This window comes from Rhinoderma darwinii, chromosome 2 (genome assembly GCF_050947455.1).
Source record: "Rhinoderma darwinii isolate aRhiDar2 chromosome 2, aRhiDar2.hap1, whole genome shotgun sequence".
Taxonomy (NCBI): domain Eukaryota; kingdom Metazoa; phylum Chordata; class Amphibia; order Anura; family Rhinodermatidae; genus Rhinoderma; species Rhinoderma darwinii.
The window spans coordinates 36,020,197-36,036,420 of NC_134688.1; the positions used below are offsets into that span (position 1 = coordinate 36,020,197).

General features: G+C 42.1%; 1 protein-coding gene across 1 annotated transcript in view; it reads right to left on the minus strand.

Moving 5' to 3' along the window:
* TRPC6 (transient receptor potential cation channel subfamily C member 6) overlaps positions 1 to 9,957 on the minus strand; it is a 206,447-nt gene extending 196,490 nt beyond the window's left edge. Inside the window, exon 1 of the mRNA XM_075851522.1 lies at positions 9,553 to 9,957. Coding sequence (XP_075707637.1) covers positions 9,553 to 9,692 — 140 coding nt within the window. The 5' untranslated portion in view covers positions 9,693 to 9,957. The remainder of the gene's footprint in view (positions 1 to 9,552) is intronic.
* Between the last annotated feature and the right edge of the window lie 6,267 nt (positions 9,958 to 16,224).

A 16,224-nucleotide genomic window follows, 5' to 3' on the forward strand; every position in this document is an offset into this window, starting at 1 on the left:
TATTCATTACATCAAAGGGCAAATCATTTAGTGCCCTGTCTGCATCCGAAAGCTTTTAAAGCATGCATTCATCAAAGTAATTGTACTGCTAGCAAATCTAATTAACATGCCAGAAAATATGGTGCGGAAAGAGGACTGGAGATCATATAACATGCTGTAGGAAGAGAGAGTAGGTGTCACACTAAACTGACCATAGACATAGGATAGCTGTTCTCCATACAAATTTTTGGTGATCTTCCTTAAAGGTGTTCTCCGCTGCTTGTTAGAAGGGTCCCATAATAATGAACTGAGTACAATAAGTCCCGCTGCTGAGCTCCCCAACGATCTAATGTAATCTGTGGGGAAAACTGGCAGTAAGTGTTCAACTTTCCTGCAGTGCCACCACAGGGCAATTTAAGTATTACATGGTGTCTATTCAAACCAGTGGGTTATCTTTGTAACGCAGGACAGCACAGGTCCGAAAGAGTGATAGTCACTCTTTGAAACCGCTCTCCACTCGGACCATGAGAAAAGGATCCTGAACAAAGGACCCCCCTCTATCACCTTAGAATTCCCTAATAGGGTATATGAAAATGGGTTTTCAAAACTGGACAGCCCCTTTAATTTCCCCAGTAACATGCTTTAATGGCTCAACTAAATGGACGTTATTTCTGTAAAAGGAGGTGGATAGGCACCTGCTAGACTGAGACGTACGCCTCCTATCATAATGGACACAAAGGATTAAATAATTCCTATTACAGCCAGGTAGTCCCTATAGACATGAAATTATGAGTCGATCCCATGAAAATCTCCGGTATTCACTGACAAATGCCTAATATGGCATCTGGTATAGTCTAATCCTGCAGATAACCTTCTTAATGTTAGTAAGAATTAGAGGACCAATGGAAGGGAATATGACTGCAAGATCAGACTACACAGATTTTGTTTGTTGTCTGTTACCACGGCAACATATAGGCCTGTATACGAGTTGGAAACAGAAAACAACATTTCAATTAAGAGAATTTGCTAAATTGTTTCATTTTTTTATTTTGGCTGCGTAGGTATACACAGCATTTAATGCTGAGTACAGATATGAGTAAAGATATTGTAGTACCGTACATTTATCAGCAGTCCTATGAGTCTACATTGTTATGTTAGAGTAAACTGCGCCAAATAACAAACTCAGCTCTACTACAACAGTTTATACTGTATACACCCTCCCCCATCCAAAAATAACCATCTGTCTGTGAGGAGACATACAGTAGTCTTCAGGGAGAAGATTGGAAACGGTCTGCACTTCCACCCTAGTTCTTCTTATCAGAAAATGGCCTACGTCTTGTCTGTTTTTCTACAGATCCCTCCCGAGCTTCCCGTCCGTCTCAGTCTTAAAAGACTAAAAATACTCCATTTGTCTTCTTTGATGTACAGGAAAAACGCTACGTGAATGTGTAAAGTCTGCGAGACAGCGGCAGGTTATTTGGATGCATTAAAATAGTAACGTACAAAATGGGTGGCGAGGATTGTTTGAGGTGCCGCCATGTATAAACATCCCATAAGGATCATTGTACCGCTACAAGTACTGTGTATTTATATATATATGTCGTTTCTATGCATTTTCTGCCATTAAGGCCGCACAGATGGAACTGCCTTCAGGGGCCTGGCTGAGAAAACAAAGGGTCAGCCAGGCACCACAGGGCTCATATCGTTTCATAAAATCAACAGGTCCTATAATGTTGTGGTCCTGTTTTTTTTTTAACCTAAGTAAATTAATGCACGCCGCGAGCAACAGCGCTCCTGTTGGCTCCTCCCACCCCCTCTTCTCCTTTCCTCGCAGGGACACGTAATGAGTCTGCGTGTGGGGAGGTGGAGATCTCCTTGAGGTGGGCCCCTGGTGGTCTTCCACCCCACCATGTCCCTGTCATGTTTTTGGGCACACTATAGTGGAATTATATGGCAATGTTATTTAGCCATTGTATGGCACTGTTATATGGGCACTGTACAGCGGTATTTTCTTGTGTAAGTAGGATATGGCAGTGTCATGTGAGAACTGGATATCACTGTTATGTTACAACTATATGGCAGCATTCATTTTGCACTGTATGGCACTATTATTAATCCATTGCTATTTAGGCACTGTATAATGGAAGAATTTGGGTAGTTATATGGGCATTGTACAAGGGTACTTGGGCACTTTATGGCTTTAACATTTGGGAATAGCGGCATAAATGAAGACATAACTTAAGCAGTTTCTGGTCCCTCCCAGGGACCAGTCTGAAGGGCCCCATATGAAAACAACAGCAATAATGTAACGAGAGGAAATAGATTTATTATAGCAGCGGTCTTTTTAGAAACGCAGCCTGCTCTGGGTATGGCGTAATTTATGGAGTTTTTTTCCGTTTGCTTCTGTAACGCATGTTATAATTGTAACAAAATAAAAAAACGCCACCAAAACAATTGTAAAAAACATTAGGAAAAACGCTTGAAATCGAGGGTGTTTTTTACAAGCATTGAAAAAATAAGTGTGTGAAGGAAGCCTTGGGCCTTGTTCACACAGTACAGATTTGCTGCAGATTTTGTCTGCATTTTGTAAGCCAAAACCAGAATTGGATCCAGGAGAGCAAACCTATAAGGCCTTCTTTTATATATTTCTTCTACTTAGGTTCCGTTCCTTGTTTTGGCTTAAAAAATACATGCAAAATCTGCCACAAATCTGCAGTGTGAACACGGCCTTAGAGAAAATGTAATAACTGAAATATTAATTGAGCTGTGAAACCCACATAATTAAAGTCCATCATTACTTCTATATTCTCAATTAGTGGATTTCAAGAAACATGAAACCTTTAGTCATTTAGACAAAATCTGGATGCCCACTTCCGGGCATTTGTACGTTGTGTACAAGTAATTTCTTCCATAAAAGCTTTTCTAATAAAAACAATGGATTTATACGGGCGTTTTCTTCATCTGAAACTTTGCAATTTGCTGGATTCCCAAGAAATCAACATAATCTGCTCCACGAGTGAAAGAAAAGGCCAAAGTGATGTTACAGTATATAATCATCATATTCCAGGTTATAAAGTATAACCCCATATTAAATGCCCTATTAGGGCTTTCTGAGTCAATAGGGCGGCCCAGGTGATTTTATTTTTACCCAAAAACACCACTCTTGTCTATGAAATGTTTCCGGTATTGCCCCAATCCCCATTCACTTTAATGGGGTGACCTGCAGTACCAGAAACAGCCCATGGACAAGAGTGGCACTGTTTCTGGGAGAAAAACAAACAAACACCTTTTTCCCCTTAATGACCAGGTCAGGTCATTTTTGTCTCTCTGCCTGTCAGCAGCCAGGACTGTTTTCATTTTTTATTGACGTGGCTGTATGGGGCCTTGAAATATGCTAAAAAAATTTTTTTTTTTTCTGCGCATTTTGAGTGTACAGATAAATTACTCTGTTATTTATGTCATTTCTTTTTGCGGTGTGAAAATAGAAAAAAGTGAATTTCGCCATTTTATTTTTTAGACTTTTCACACTAAACAATCTGTTAAATAATTCTTCAGGTTATTACGGTCGTGTAGATAAGTAATATGTGTAGGTTTTTTTGTTTTTATGTAATGTATGGGAAATAAAATATATTTTATACTAATTACTTTTTTTGTGGACGTTGTTTCTTTAATACTTTTTTTTGTTACTTTTGTTTTTAAGCCCATGAAGAGAGAACTTTTTAACAACTTTATTTTATACTTATAATGAATTTGCATACTCCTGTATTCTAGTACATTATACTGTGTCACTATGACAATGCTTGTGTGCCCTAAATGCAGGCTTAGGCCGAGTTCACACGTAGTGTAAATACTGCAGATTTTCCGCAACAAAATCTGCAACAAAAGGGCTTATTCAAACGAGCGAGTGTAAAATCGGACTTTACAAACAGATCCCTCATAGATTTGAGTCTATTGAGGGATCCGTGAAAACGGACAAAAATAGGACGTCCTATCTTTTCACAGGCCCGTCACACAGTCCGTTTAAACAACGGCCGTGTGAACAGCCCCAAAGAAATACATGCAGCGTCGTGAGAGCCGTTAAAAAACGTCCGTCACACGGACTATATATACGTTCGCCGGGAATAAGCCCTAATACAGTAGCAGCAGAGAACAAATCTCATCCACACGCTGCGTAAATAATAAGCGGAAAAAACGCTCAGAAATTGCCCTCCGGTGCGGTTTTTAATTGCAACTCAGAAAAAAAATATCTTCTATCTATCCAGAAATTACAAGATGCAGCAGTCACGTGGGATGAAAAGTCTTGGCTGAGTAAGGGTATGTTCACACGCTAAACAAAAAACGGCTGTAAAATACGGAGCTGTTTTCAAGGAAAAATAGCCTCAGATTTTCAGCCGTTTTTTAAGCATCGAGCGTTTATTTTTGGAGCTGTTTTTTTATTGACCAAATGAAAAACGGCTCCAAAAACGGCTCAGGAAGTGACATGCACTTATTTTTACGGGGCTTTTTTTTATGCGCCGTTTCTTCAAACAGCCGCTCAAAAAACCGCCCGACGGAATAAAACGCTGTTTTTCCCATTGAAATCAAAGGGCAGATTGTGGTGCGGTTTTTCAAACAGAATTTCCACTGCGGAAAGCATACATACCCCCTCCCTCTTCTCTGCGCATAGTCCGGCCCCCTACGAGAACGTTACAGGCCATGTGACCTCTGCAGTCTCTGATTGGCTGCAGCGATCACATAGGATGAAACAACACCCCGGAGGCCGGACTGCAGGAAGAAGGAGGGCGTTCTAGGTAAGTATGATTTTTTGTTTTCGTCCTGTGTTGCGATTTTTGTGGCGGAATCGACATGCTGTGAATTTAAATTCCGCACCGCAGGTCAATTTATTAACGTTTTCGCTGTGCTTTTTTTCCGCAGTGTGGGCATGAGATTTTCGAAATGTCACTCACTTTGCTGCTACAGTTAATACGTGGGAACCCGGCCTAAGGGTGTGTTTACACGCAGTGACCAAATACGTCTGAAAATACGGAGCTGTTTTCAGGCGAAAACAGCTCCTGATTTTTAGACGTTTTTGTAGCAACTCGCGTTTTTCGCGGCGTTTTTTACGGACGTTATTGGAGCTGTTTTTCAATGGAGTCAATGAAAAATGGCTCCAAAAACGGCCCAAGAAGTGACATGCACTTCTTTTTCGCGGGCATCTTTTTACACGCCCTATTTTGACAGCGACACGTAGAAATACACCTCGTGGGAACAGAACACCGTAAAACCCATTGCAAGCAATGGGCAGATGTTTGTAGGCGTAATGGAGCAGTTTTTTCAAGCGTAATTCGAGGCATAAAACGCCCGAATTACGTCTGAAAACACTGCGTGGGAACATACCCTTACACTTGCCCATTGAGGCTGGGTTCACACGCGCATGTTACGTCCATAATGGACGGAATGTATTTCGGCCGCAAGTCCCGGACTGAACACACTGCCGGACAACTGTCCCGTACTGTAATCATGTTTTCAGTACAGGACAGTAGTTCCACGGAGAGGCAGGGACTCCTAGCATCGTACATAACTATGATGCTAGGAGCCCGGCTCCCTGCACTGTGTTCGGTCTGGGACTTGCGGCCGAAATACGTCCGTCAATTACGGACGTAATTAGTGTGTGTGCACATACCCTAACTCCGGTAGATATTGTGACAGGGTGATACCTGAAATATCTAAGAGGACTTTCCAGAATGAGAAATCTGTGCCCGGCCCTACAGCAGTGGTGTGGAGTGAAGCCATCTCATAGCTCCTAGGCCGTTGTGGCCTCTATGGCGTAATGAATCATTAAGCGGCCGGCATCTTCCACCTTACCGACAATGTTTTGGACTTGATGGAAGGCTCAACATACGCGACTACTAGAAACATATAATCCCTTTGGAAAATTTAATATGGGTGATGATTGCTATTTAGTAGACAGAGGACCATAGAAGATATTACCTCATGAATGATCGCCCTTGCCACCATTTTTGGTATGAGGGTAAATGAATGTCGGTGTGGTCACATTATTGGTGTATCTATGACTAGCTGTAGTTCCATGGAGTATGGAGGAATACATCTCTTCCTGATGTATATTCACAGCAGAGCGGTCCAATACGTAGATGTATGGGGTCAGGGTTCACGTCCCACAGTCCCTTGGGGCCCATTCATTGCTGCAATTCCAGGTCTTACTCATCGCCAGAGCAGCACAAGCCTAAGAATGATTAGGATATTAGTACCGAATCTCGTAGTGCCCTCCAGGGAGAGTCTGGTGCTAGACATTACTTACTCTGATTGACTTGTTCTATCTCCTGCATCTAGAATTGATAAATGGTGACTGTTTCAAGGGCCAAACCTTTCCAGAGATCTCATAGTTGATTTTCCAGAGCACTGTATTCGAATGTCCACGTTGACTGTCTTGTCTTATCTCCATGTATGGTAGGGAAATATTTACACCCGATATACAGTACAGATGTAGTAGAGCTGACTTTGTCAGATAGTCGTATTATGATTACAATGCATAAATAATGTTGCCTTACAGAGTTAAAGGATGGACTCACTTCTGCTACATCACTGCTGTTGGTAGATCTATAGTACCTTTATTTATTTGCTTCACAAAATGACTGACAAGGGTAGAGTGCGCCATATAGTGATGTAGCACCATGTTAACGGAATTAATGCGGTGAATCAAGGATTAGAAAGCAGAACTTCTCTATCTCCATCAACAGCGCTACTCTAGTCTATGGGCTGTGCAAGTGAATGGGGATGAGTTGCAATACCAGTCACAGCCTATGGACAAGAGTGGCGCTGTTTATAGAAAAATAAAAAAGAAACCTTTTTCATTCATTCTAGACAACTCCTTAACTATAATGTAGTAGATTTACCTGCAATCTTAATAAATGGAAAAAAAAAGACAGATAATCAAATCATGATATCAAAATGAGTTGTGCAATTTGACACACTCAACTCTGCTACATCTGTAATTCATTTTTATTATAAACTCACTTCTCATACTGTGTATATTCCCAGTTAAGTGGCTTTGCTATCTAGTTTCCACTCTAGCCATGAAATACATCACTGAGATTCATACATTTGCCAGCTAATGTTTCCCTCCATACCGTACAGACCGCTATTGTTAGTGTAATGGTTGTAGCGTTCAACTAGACGGCAGCACGGACGTCGTATAAACATAGTCACAATGTAAGCTTATTACCTAGATCAAAAGGTCTTAAACCTATGACTCTCCAGTTATTGCGAAACTACAACTCCCAGCATGCCCTGAACGATTGAAGCTTTATGCTGGGAGTTGTAAATTTGTAAAAATTTTGATTTATTTTTTTTAAAGTAAATATGTGTCCCTTTTTCTGTGGTATGCCATATTTGTGTTTCAATTTGCGATTTTTCTCTCCTTCCGACACATTTTGAAAAGTGATGAGAAAAGTGGGTGGAGTTAAACTGGAGGGGGCGGGGCCATCAAGATTTCAACAGATTTATATATGGTTTTTAAAAGACAGAAAATTTTGCAATTTGCATTGCAAATGATACAGCTACTCTTTTAAGTCATTTTCTATCTTAGGGACTCCCCGAGAGGCGTCCTTCACCTCAATGTACTTCAGTATGAAACGCCAGTCTAAGGCTTTATTCGGATGAACGAGTGTAAACTCAGACGTAAAAAACATGGACGATATTTACAATTGTCTGAATAAAGCCTTAGGCTAAGTTCACACTTGCGTTGTATATACTGCGTTACTCTGCGTTACATCCGTTCAAAAAAACGGATGCCTAACGAAAGGGTAATTTTTATCATTGGTGTCAACGTAAAACGGATAGAAATGGATTGTCCGCTTGCATCCGATATTTTTATTTCTATAGGATTTTTAACGCATCCGTTTTTATCTTTATTCTGATCTAAAAATGGATCAGAGTAACGGATTATACAACGCAAGTGTGAACTTAGCCTTAAAGCCTATGTACACCTTTGACATCATTTGCTTTTATTTTTTTCTTGATACATTTTCCATCAGTGTGATTGGTGCAACTTGCTAAATACATTTTATTAAAAATTATTTTAACTTTTTCAGATACAGCTGCCTTGTATCCTGTATACAGAGCAGCTGTATCGTGCGCTGAGACCTGAATCCGTCAGGTCAGTGGGACTGACGGGTTCAGTGACAGCGGGTCTACGCAGGATCTACCTGTTCTCCATCACATCTAAGTTATAAACACGGAGCGGCCCTGACACGGTCGCAACACGGCCAACAACTGCGCAGGCACTATGTATCTCGCTCTATTCATGCTCTATGGGAGCGCCGAAGATAGCCAAGTGCAGTCTTCGGCTTTTTTCGGCGCTGCCATAGAGAATGAATAGGGGGTAAGTTGTTGTCATTTGCAAACTCGTGCGACCATAAAGAGTGTATTAATTCATGGCCGCACGATTTTACAGATAAAGGGACGTTAACATGTGGCCACTAACATGCTGTTTGATAGCTGCACTGAACATGGTGGCGGCGCGGTTGTTAGCCGTGTTGTGACCGTGTCAGGGCCGCTCCGCGTGGCCTTACCCTTAGATGTGTTCGGTGACAGCTTATTCCTGCGTGTCAGGACCTGCTGACACTGAACACGTCAGTCCGGTTGACCTGACGGATTCAGGTCTTAGCGAAAGACACAGCTGTTCTGTCTATACAGGATACAAAGCAGCTGTATCTCAAAAAGTAAAAATAATTTTGAATAAAATGCAATTAGGAAGTTGCACCAATCACAATGATGGACAATTTTATTAAGAACAAAAAAAAATCATTTTCAAAGGTGTTCATAGCCTTTAATAAATTCTCCTCACTGTGTTTAGCTAAATTCAACAAGTCCCGCTGGTACAATGTACTGGATATGGAGATCACTGTTAGTCTAGAATCGTTCTACGCTCGGGTATTACGTAAAAAGCCGTCAGCCGAACGCATGCCCTAGACATACGCAACGGAACGCCTATACCTCTGCCATTGACTCCCATTTAAAAAAATGGGATACGGTTTGTTTTGCTTACAGTTGTATTGAAAAGCGTGTGCTGCGTTGAGTCAAACGTATGCCAAATGGGCACTCCTTTGGCATACGTCTGGCTAATGATAGCCTGTGGGCACTGGATATATACACCAAACATGATGTGAACCGAGCTTTAGCTTTGTGTGTTTGCAGAAAAAAATGCAAAATACAATGTAACAATATAACAAAGACAAAGTCCAATATATACAACCTCACTGCATTACTCTTCCACTCATTTATATTCATCTATGCTAATTAGATCACCGATACACAATTATCCTATACGTGTCTAATATAAATGGATGGTTTAACCCTTCACAGTACAGTATAATACTAGACTATACAATACATAAGTGTATCAAAGGCAAGTCACCTATGATTTTAAAACAGGTGCAGAATTACAAGACACAGCATGCATTTTTTTTGGCAGAATCTGCTAGGAGTTGTAGTTCTAGAAAGCCTGGAGGTTGCTATGTCTAATGCACAGAGTTAATACTACTTATAATAGATAGATTACAATAAGGCACTTACATATGACAATGTCCATAGTGATGTGAAGATTTATCAGCCCCATCCTCCACCTCCATAAGTAGGTAATCCTGGCTCTCATTCCTTACTGCTGTAATGGGACAGTTGTTATTCCTTGTCACATAAGGCTCACACTGGCTCATGGTAATTCCAAAAATTCTCTAGGAAAACTCTTGTCCCCAGGACTGGCATGCAAAACAAGGGCACCTCAGTGTGTCTGCATCCACAGAGATGACAATGATGTTCCCTGTATCCTGAGACAAGGAGCACAGGCAGCCTCTGCTGCTCCACTAGCCCCCTGCATGCTTATATTCACTCTCTCTGGTCCCCCAGCTCCAATTTTTTGACTTTCTGTCTTCATACGCCCTCTAGCGGTGAAAAGTAGAATGCAGCTACAGCGCAGGGATTTGTTGCAGCTGGTGATGCTCTGGAGTCTGATTGCTCATTATTGTTTTTCATCCTGTCGCCAAATACATTTTATATTTTTCCAATTTGGAACATGATTGAAAAGATAAAGTTTAATCAACAGCCATAACCAATCAATTGTAAATTCTGAGGAAATTGCGTAGAGACAATATTCTGTATCAAGATAAATCTGCATTGAGGTGTATAAGCCTGTTATTAAAAGAGAAACAATAACTGAATGGTTAGAAACACATGTTCATTATGCAAATATTGTAGCAAAAAACGCGATCTGACTGCAACATGTGAATACACCCTAATACACCGCTAATTGACTTCTATGGACCCCACTTTACACAACTTTCATATCGCTCCAATTTCGAACAAATACAGAGATCTTTCAGATTTTGTATGAATCATACAGAAAACAAATTGCGGCCTGTTCCATCAGATGCTATATTAGGTCTTGTTCACACACACAATTTATCTGGCTATTAAACTGCATCAAAAAACGCTTCTAAAAACTCTAGTGTTATTCGATGGGTCAAAAAAAAAAACAATCCCCAAAATACTTTCAACATATTAAATTATGTTTTCCAGTGAGTAAAAGTTCTTTCATAGGTACTCACCGAATCCGGAGATCGCGGCAGACATGGTCCTACACTTCTGCGTCTTCGTTTTTCAGTGCTTGCTAAAAAAAAACTACAAGTCCCAGAATCCACCTCTCTCCTCTCAGCACGACTCCCCACTGGCTAGGGCCCCATGCACACGACCGTAAAAATTGTTCGCAATTACGGACAAGTTCAGTTCTATTGGCCGCGGACACCTTTACGTAACGCTACGGATGGGTGTCCGTGCCATAGAAATGTTCTGAAAATTATGGAACATGTCCGTTCTTTTGCATTTTACGGCCCGAAAATGCGGTTGGCAGTCGGCCGGGTGCATGGGGCCTAAGGAAGGGATCAGTCACATTGCCAGCCCCTTTGCTTGATGACACATCGACACGAACGGGAGCGGGAGGCAGTTCTCGGTCAGGTGGTGCTGTGTCGGCACGTCATCAAACAAGAGAAAACTACGGTCGTTCTGGCACCACGTAACCAGGTTCTGACTAGGTGTTTCGGGACACATTTCAAAAACAAAGTATTTTGGTTAGTGACTTGTTTTCTTATAATCTGAGGAATAGTAAATCATTTTAGGTCCCCTTTAAAATGTAACATGCATTATATAAGGTGTTTTTAGTGGCGTTTTTCCTTTGGAGTTATTTTGTACATGGTTTTTTTTCCTGTAGTTTTCGAAGTCCTATAGAGAAGCCTATTGGAAAAATGCCTGAAAGAAGCCATATGACCACAACATTGCCTCAAAAACCAAACCCAGTTGTGTGTAGTGCATTTGATATTTTAGCGTAAACTTTAATATATAATCTGGCCGCACTAAAAACGCATTAAAATACGCCATTAAAAGTGCTTGGAAAAACACACCAAACCGCTGCAAAATGCTGTGTGTGAATACAGACTTAGGGCCCCACTGTAGTGCACCTTCCCGTGTCTCTAATTTCAAAGATATAGGGTCAGTTCACACATTGCGTAAATACTGCCGATTTTCCGCAATTAAATTCGCAAATCCGCAGCATAATACAGTAGCAGCGAAGTGGATGAGATTAAACGCTGCGTAAATACTGAGCGGAAAATTCCGCAGCATGTCAATTGTATTTGCGTAAACGCTGCTTATATGTTCCGGGTTTTCCCCATTGAATTCAATGGGAAGGTAAAACCCGCAACAAATAGCAGTTGTTGCGTTTATTGCGGCGGAATCACAGCAATTCCGCCGCAAAAAAACGCAACTCAGAAAAATAAAAAAATCTTATACTTACCCAGAAGTCTGTCTTTCTTCCTCCAGGCTGCAGCGGTGGTCACATGGATGAATCATCTTCCTAGGAGGCCAGCCTGGATGACTTCAGAGGACTGGTCTCCTGGGATGACGCTTCATCTCATGTGCCAGGCGCTGCAGCGGTCTCCTGGAATGAAACGTCACCCCAGTAGGCCGGCCGGCTAGCAGTTTTCCGCATCAGACATTTTGGGAGAAAAATTGCACCACACTTGGGCGCATTTTTTTTCCTGGAATTCCCTGCGGCCACCGGGGCGGATAAGCAGTGTAACTTTACGCAGCGTATCTGCCCTGTGTGAACTCCTAAGGAGGTATTTTATGGTCAGATTTCGCATGACTCATACAGAAAATAAATCGAAGCCTGTTCCATCAGATGTCATATTACAGAGGTGTTCTTCCTCTATTGCTCTATATGAATGACTGACCTACTGGCAGACAGCAGTTTTACTGACACATTGGGGAAGATTTATAAGTAGTGTTGTAAAATGCATGAATTTATAAGGCGCGTTGGTGGACGAGCGACAAATAACTCGGCAGTTGTTGCGATTAACTCTATCAGTCATATCAGTCAGTCCGTTATTCGGGTGACAGTGATAACCAGGATACTGCAATATATTGGGAAGTCGCTATTTGTATTAGAACAGTCTCTTACATGGCCTAATATGTTTGACTCAGATCATTGGGGGTTGTGTTCACATTTGCGTTATTTGCTTTCAGCAGGGGTTCCATTGTTTTTTTTTTAAACGGATCCTTCGTAGCTGTCATAGCTTTGATATGAATGGAAGCCATGACGCTAGTGTGAACTGACCCTTAGGGCTGATTCAGATGAACGTTGCGTTTTTGCGCGCGCAAAAAATGCGGCGTTTTGCACGCGCAAAAAACACTTGACAGCTGCGTGTGTCATCCATGTATGATCCGCGGCTGAGTGATTTTCACGCAGCCGCCATCATAGAGATGAGGCTAGTCGACGTCAGTCACTGTCCAGGGTGCTGAAAGAGTTAACTGATTGGCAGTAACTCTTTCAGCACCCTCGACAGTGAATGCCGATCACAATATCGAGAAACCTGTTAAAAAAAAAGAAAACGTTCGTACTTACCGAGAACTTCCCTCCCGGCCGTTGCTTTGGTGATGTGTCCTTGGTGACGCGCCTCTCTTGACATCGGGCCCCACCTCCCTGGATGACGCGGCAGTCCATGTGACTGCTGCAGCCTGTGCTTGGCCTGTGATTGGCTGGAGCTGTCACTTGGACTGAATTGTCATCCTGGGAGGTCAGACTGGCGGAAGAAGCCGGGAGTTATCGGTAAGTCAGAACTTCTTTTTTTTTTACACGTTCATGTATATTGGGATCGGAAGTCACTGTCCAGGGTGCTGAAACAGTTTAACTTCGGTTCGGTTGTCCGGGTTCGCTCATCTCAAAAACACTCCGTTTGGATGTTTGGAAACAGAAAAGCACGTGGTGCTTTTCTGTTTACATTCATCCTTTTGACAGCTGGTGCGCGAAACAGTCGGTTCGCACGGAAGTGCTTCCGTGCGACCTGCGTGGTTTTCACGCACCCATTGACTTCAATGGGTGCGTGATGCGCGAAATACGCAGAAATATTGAGCCTGTCGCGCTTTTTGCGCAGCGGACAAACGCTGCGCAAAAAACACGGACTGTCTGTATTGCCCCATAGACTTGTATTGGTCTGTGCGTGGCGCGTGAAAACCACACGGCCCGCACGGACCCAATACACGTTCGTGTGAATCCCCCCGTAGACACTTCTTTTCCTTATGCACCCTTATGGATGACGTAAATGTATTTGCATGAATTTGTTTGAATTTAGTGAATTTGAATTACAAAAATTGGTACATTTTATTACCCCTCTGAGCTGCACCCGTTCATCTTAGCGCCTACTCTTAAATCACATTTAGGCTATGTTCACATAGAGTTTTTTGCAGGCAGAAAATTTTGCCTCAAAATTCCTTTTGGAATTTTGAGGCAGATTATGATCTGCCTGCACGCCGTTTGCCGCGTTTATAACTGCGTTTTTCGTTCGCGCCCATTGAGCGCCACGGGCAAAAACGCAGCAAAATACGCTTTCTCTGCTCCCCATTGATGTCAATGGGAGGTCAGAGACGTAAACGCCCAAAGATAGGGCATGTCGCTTCTTTTTCCCGCGAGCGTTTTTTTTTCCGCTCGTGGGAAAAAAAACGCCTCCGCCTCCCATTGAGAACAATGGGAGGCATTTTCGGCCGTTTTTTGGCACGTTTTCCGACGCGGTTTCCACGTAGCAAAACGTGTAAAAAAACTCAGTGTGAACAGGGCCTTAGTATTTAATGAGAATTTAGGTGCGGATTCCATGCCTGAATCATCATCAAATCCACTGACATTCCACATCCAGTGCAAGTCAATGGGATAATTTATACCCCATTTACATGCAGTGGACAAATCAGCGCAGAATAGGGACATATTAGAAACTTGCAGAACTTTTCATAAGCTTTATTTACATAAAACTAATTTATAGGAGAAAAATAATAACATTTGTATAATAAGAAAGTTCTGGAGAACGCACAAGAATTAAAATTTTAGGGAAAAACGCTTGAAAGGGATTTCTGAGTTAAACAAATAAGCTTTTATGTGCTTAAATCTCTGCCACTGGTTTCCGTGGGATCCCGCGCTGCTTCCTTGTTTCGAATTCGGCATAATCACGTGTCGACCATGAAACCCCACGGCAGCAATTGGCTGTCGTAAATATGGACAACGCATCATCACACCGAATTCCAAACCACCGAGTAGTGGGGGATCCCACAAAGAACCGTGGGAAACCAGATTATTATTCTAACATATTACTGTGTGTTCTCCAATGATAAGACTGTACTAAAGAGAATGTTTATTTTATATAATTATGTAGGTTTTTTTGCTAATATTCTGTGCTGATTATTTTTTTTTAATATTTTGTACAGCAGTCTGAGCTCCGTTTTATTATATAAAGTTACAATCCACTTCCTAGACAAGTTAAATTATAACATTCTGGCCGCTTACCACCACCACTAGGGAGAGCTTAGCAGCTTACGGCACACTGTGCTGTTATTGAGTTCAATGTATGACAGTATGCAGTAAGCTCCCCCTAGTGGTGGCAGAAGGCAGCCAGAATATTATAACTTAACTCAGATTTGCTGGAGTAAAATGCGAGTCTTTGGCTGTCAGTGATCCAGAAGTTCAAATAGTTGAAATAACAGGCGTAGATTTGTGGCGTAAATTATAGTAAATCTGACGGTGTGTTGGTGGTGCTGCCAGTTTGAGTGTAAATCCCCTTTAAGTGTAAATTTTACTGTCCATAAAGTATGAACTTGTATCTTTCTTATATGACCAAGTCTCAATAATGTTTAGCTTCTTAAAGAGGCTCTGTCACCAGATTTTGCAGCCCCTATCTGCTATTGCAGCAGATAGGCGCTGCAATGTAGATTACAGTAACGTTTTTAATTTTAAAAAACGAGCATTTTTGGCCAAGTTATGACCATTTTTGTATTTATGCAAATGAGGCTTGCAGAAAAGTAAAAGTACAAGTGGGCGTGTATTATGTGCGTACATCGGGGCGTTTTTACTACTTTTACTAGCTGGGCGTTCTGATGAGAAGTATCATCCACTTATCTTCAGAACGCCCAGCTTCTGGCAGTGCAGACACAGCGTGTTCTCGAGAGATCACGCTGTGACGTCACTTCCCCAGGTCCTGCATCGTGTCAGACGAGCGAGGACACATCGGCACCAGAGGCTACAGTTGATTCTGCAGCAGCATCGGCGTTTGCAGGTAAGTCGATGTAGCTACTTACTTGCAAACGCTGATGCTGCTGCAGAATCAACTGTAGCCTCTGGTGCCGATGTGGCCGACACGATGCATGACCTGTGAGTGACGTCACAGCGTGATCTCTCGAGAACACGGCTGTGTCTGCACTGCCAGAAGCTGGGCGTTCTGAAGAGAAGTGGATGATACTTCTCATCAGAACGCCCAGCTAGTAAAAGTAGTAAAAACGCCCCGATGTACGCACATAATACACGCCCACTTGTACTTTTACTTTTCAACACGCCCAGTTGTACTTTTGCAAGCCTCATTTGCATAAATACAAAAATGGCCATAACTTGGCCAAAAATGCTTGTTTTTTAAAAATAAAAACGTTACTCTTATCTCCATTGCAGCGCCGATCTGCTGCAATAGCAGATAGGGGTTGCAAAATCTGGTGACAGAGCCTCTTTAACACAAGATAAATGTGCTGATTTCCTATAACTAGGTAACAGCAAAAAAGAAAAACACAGCGCACATAGTGCATCAAACAACACAGGGACTAGACGTAATAGCGTGTGGTCAATTATTCTGCTGACCTGATAGAGTTGTGCTCGGAGCACAACATCCG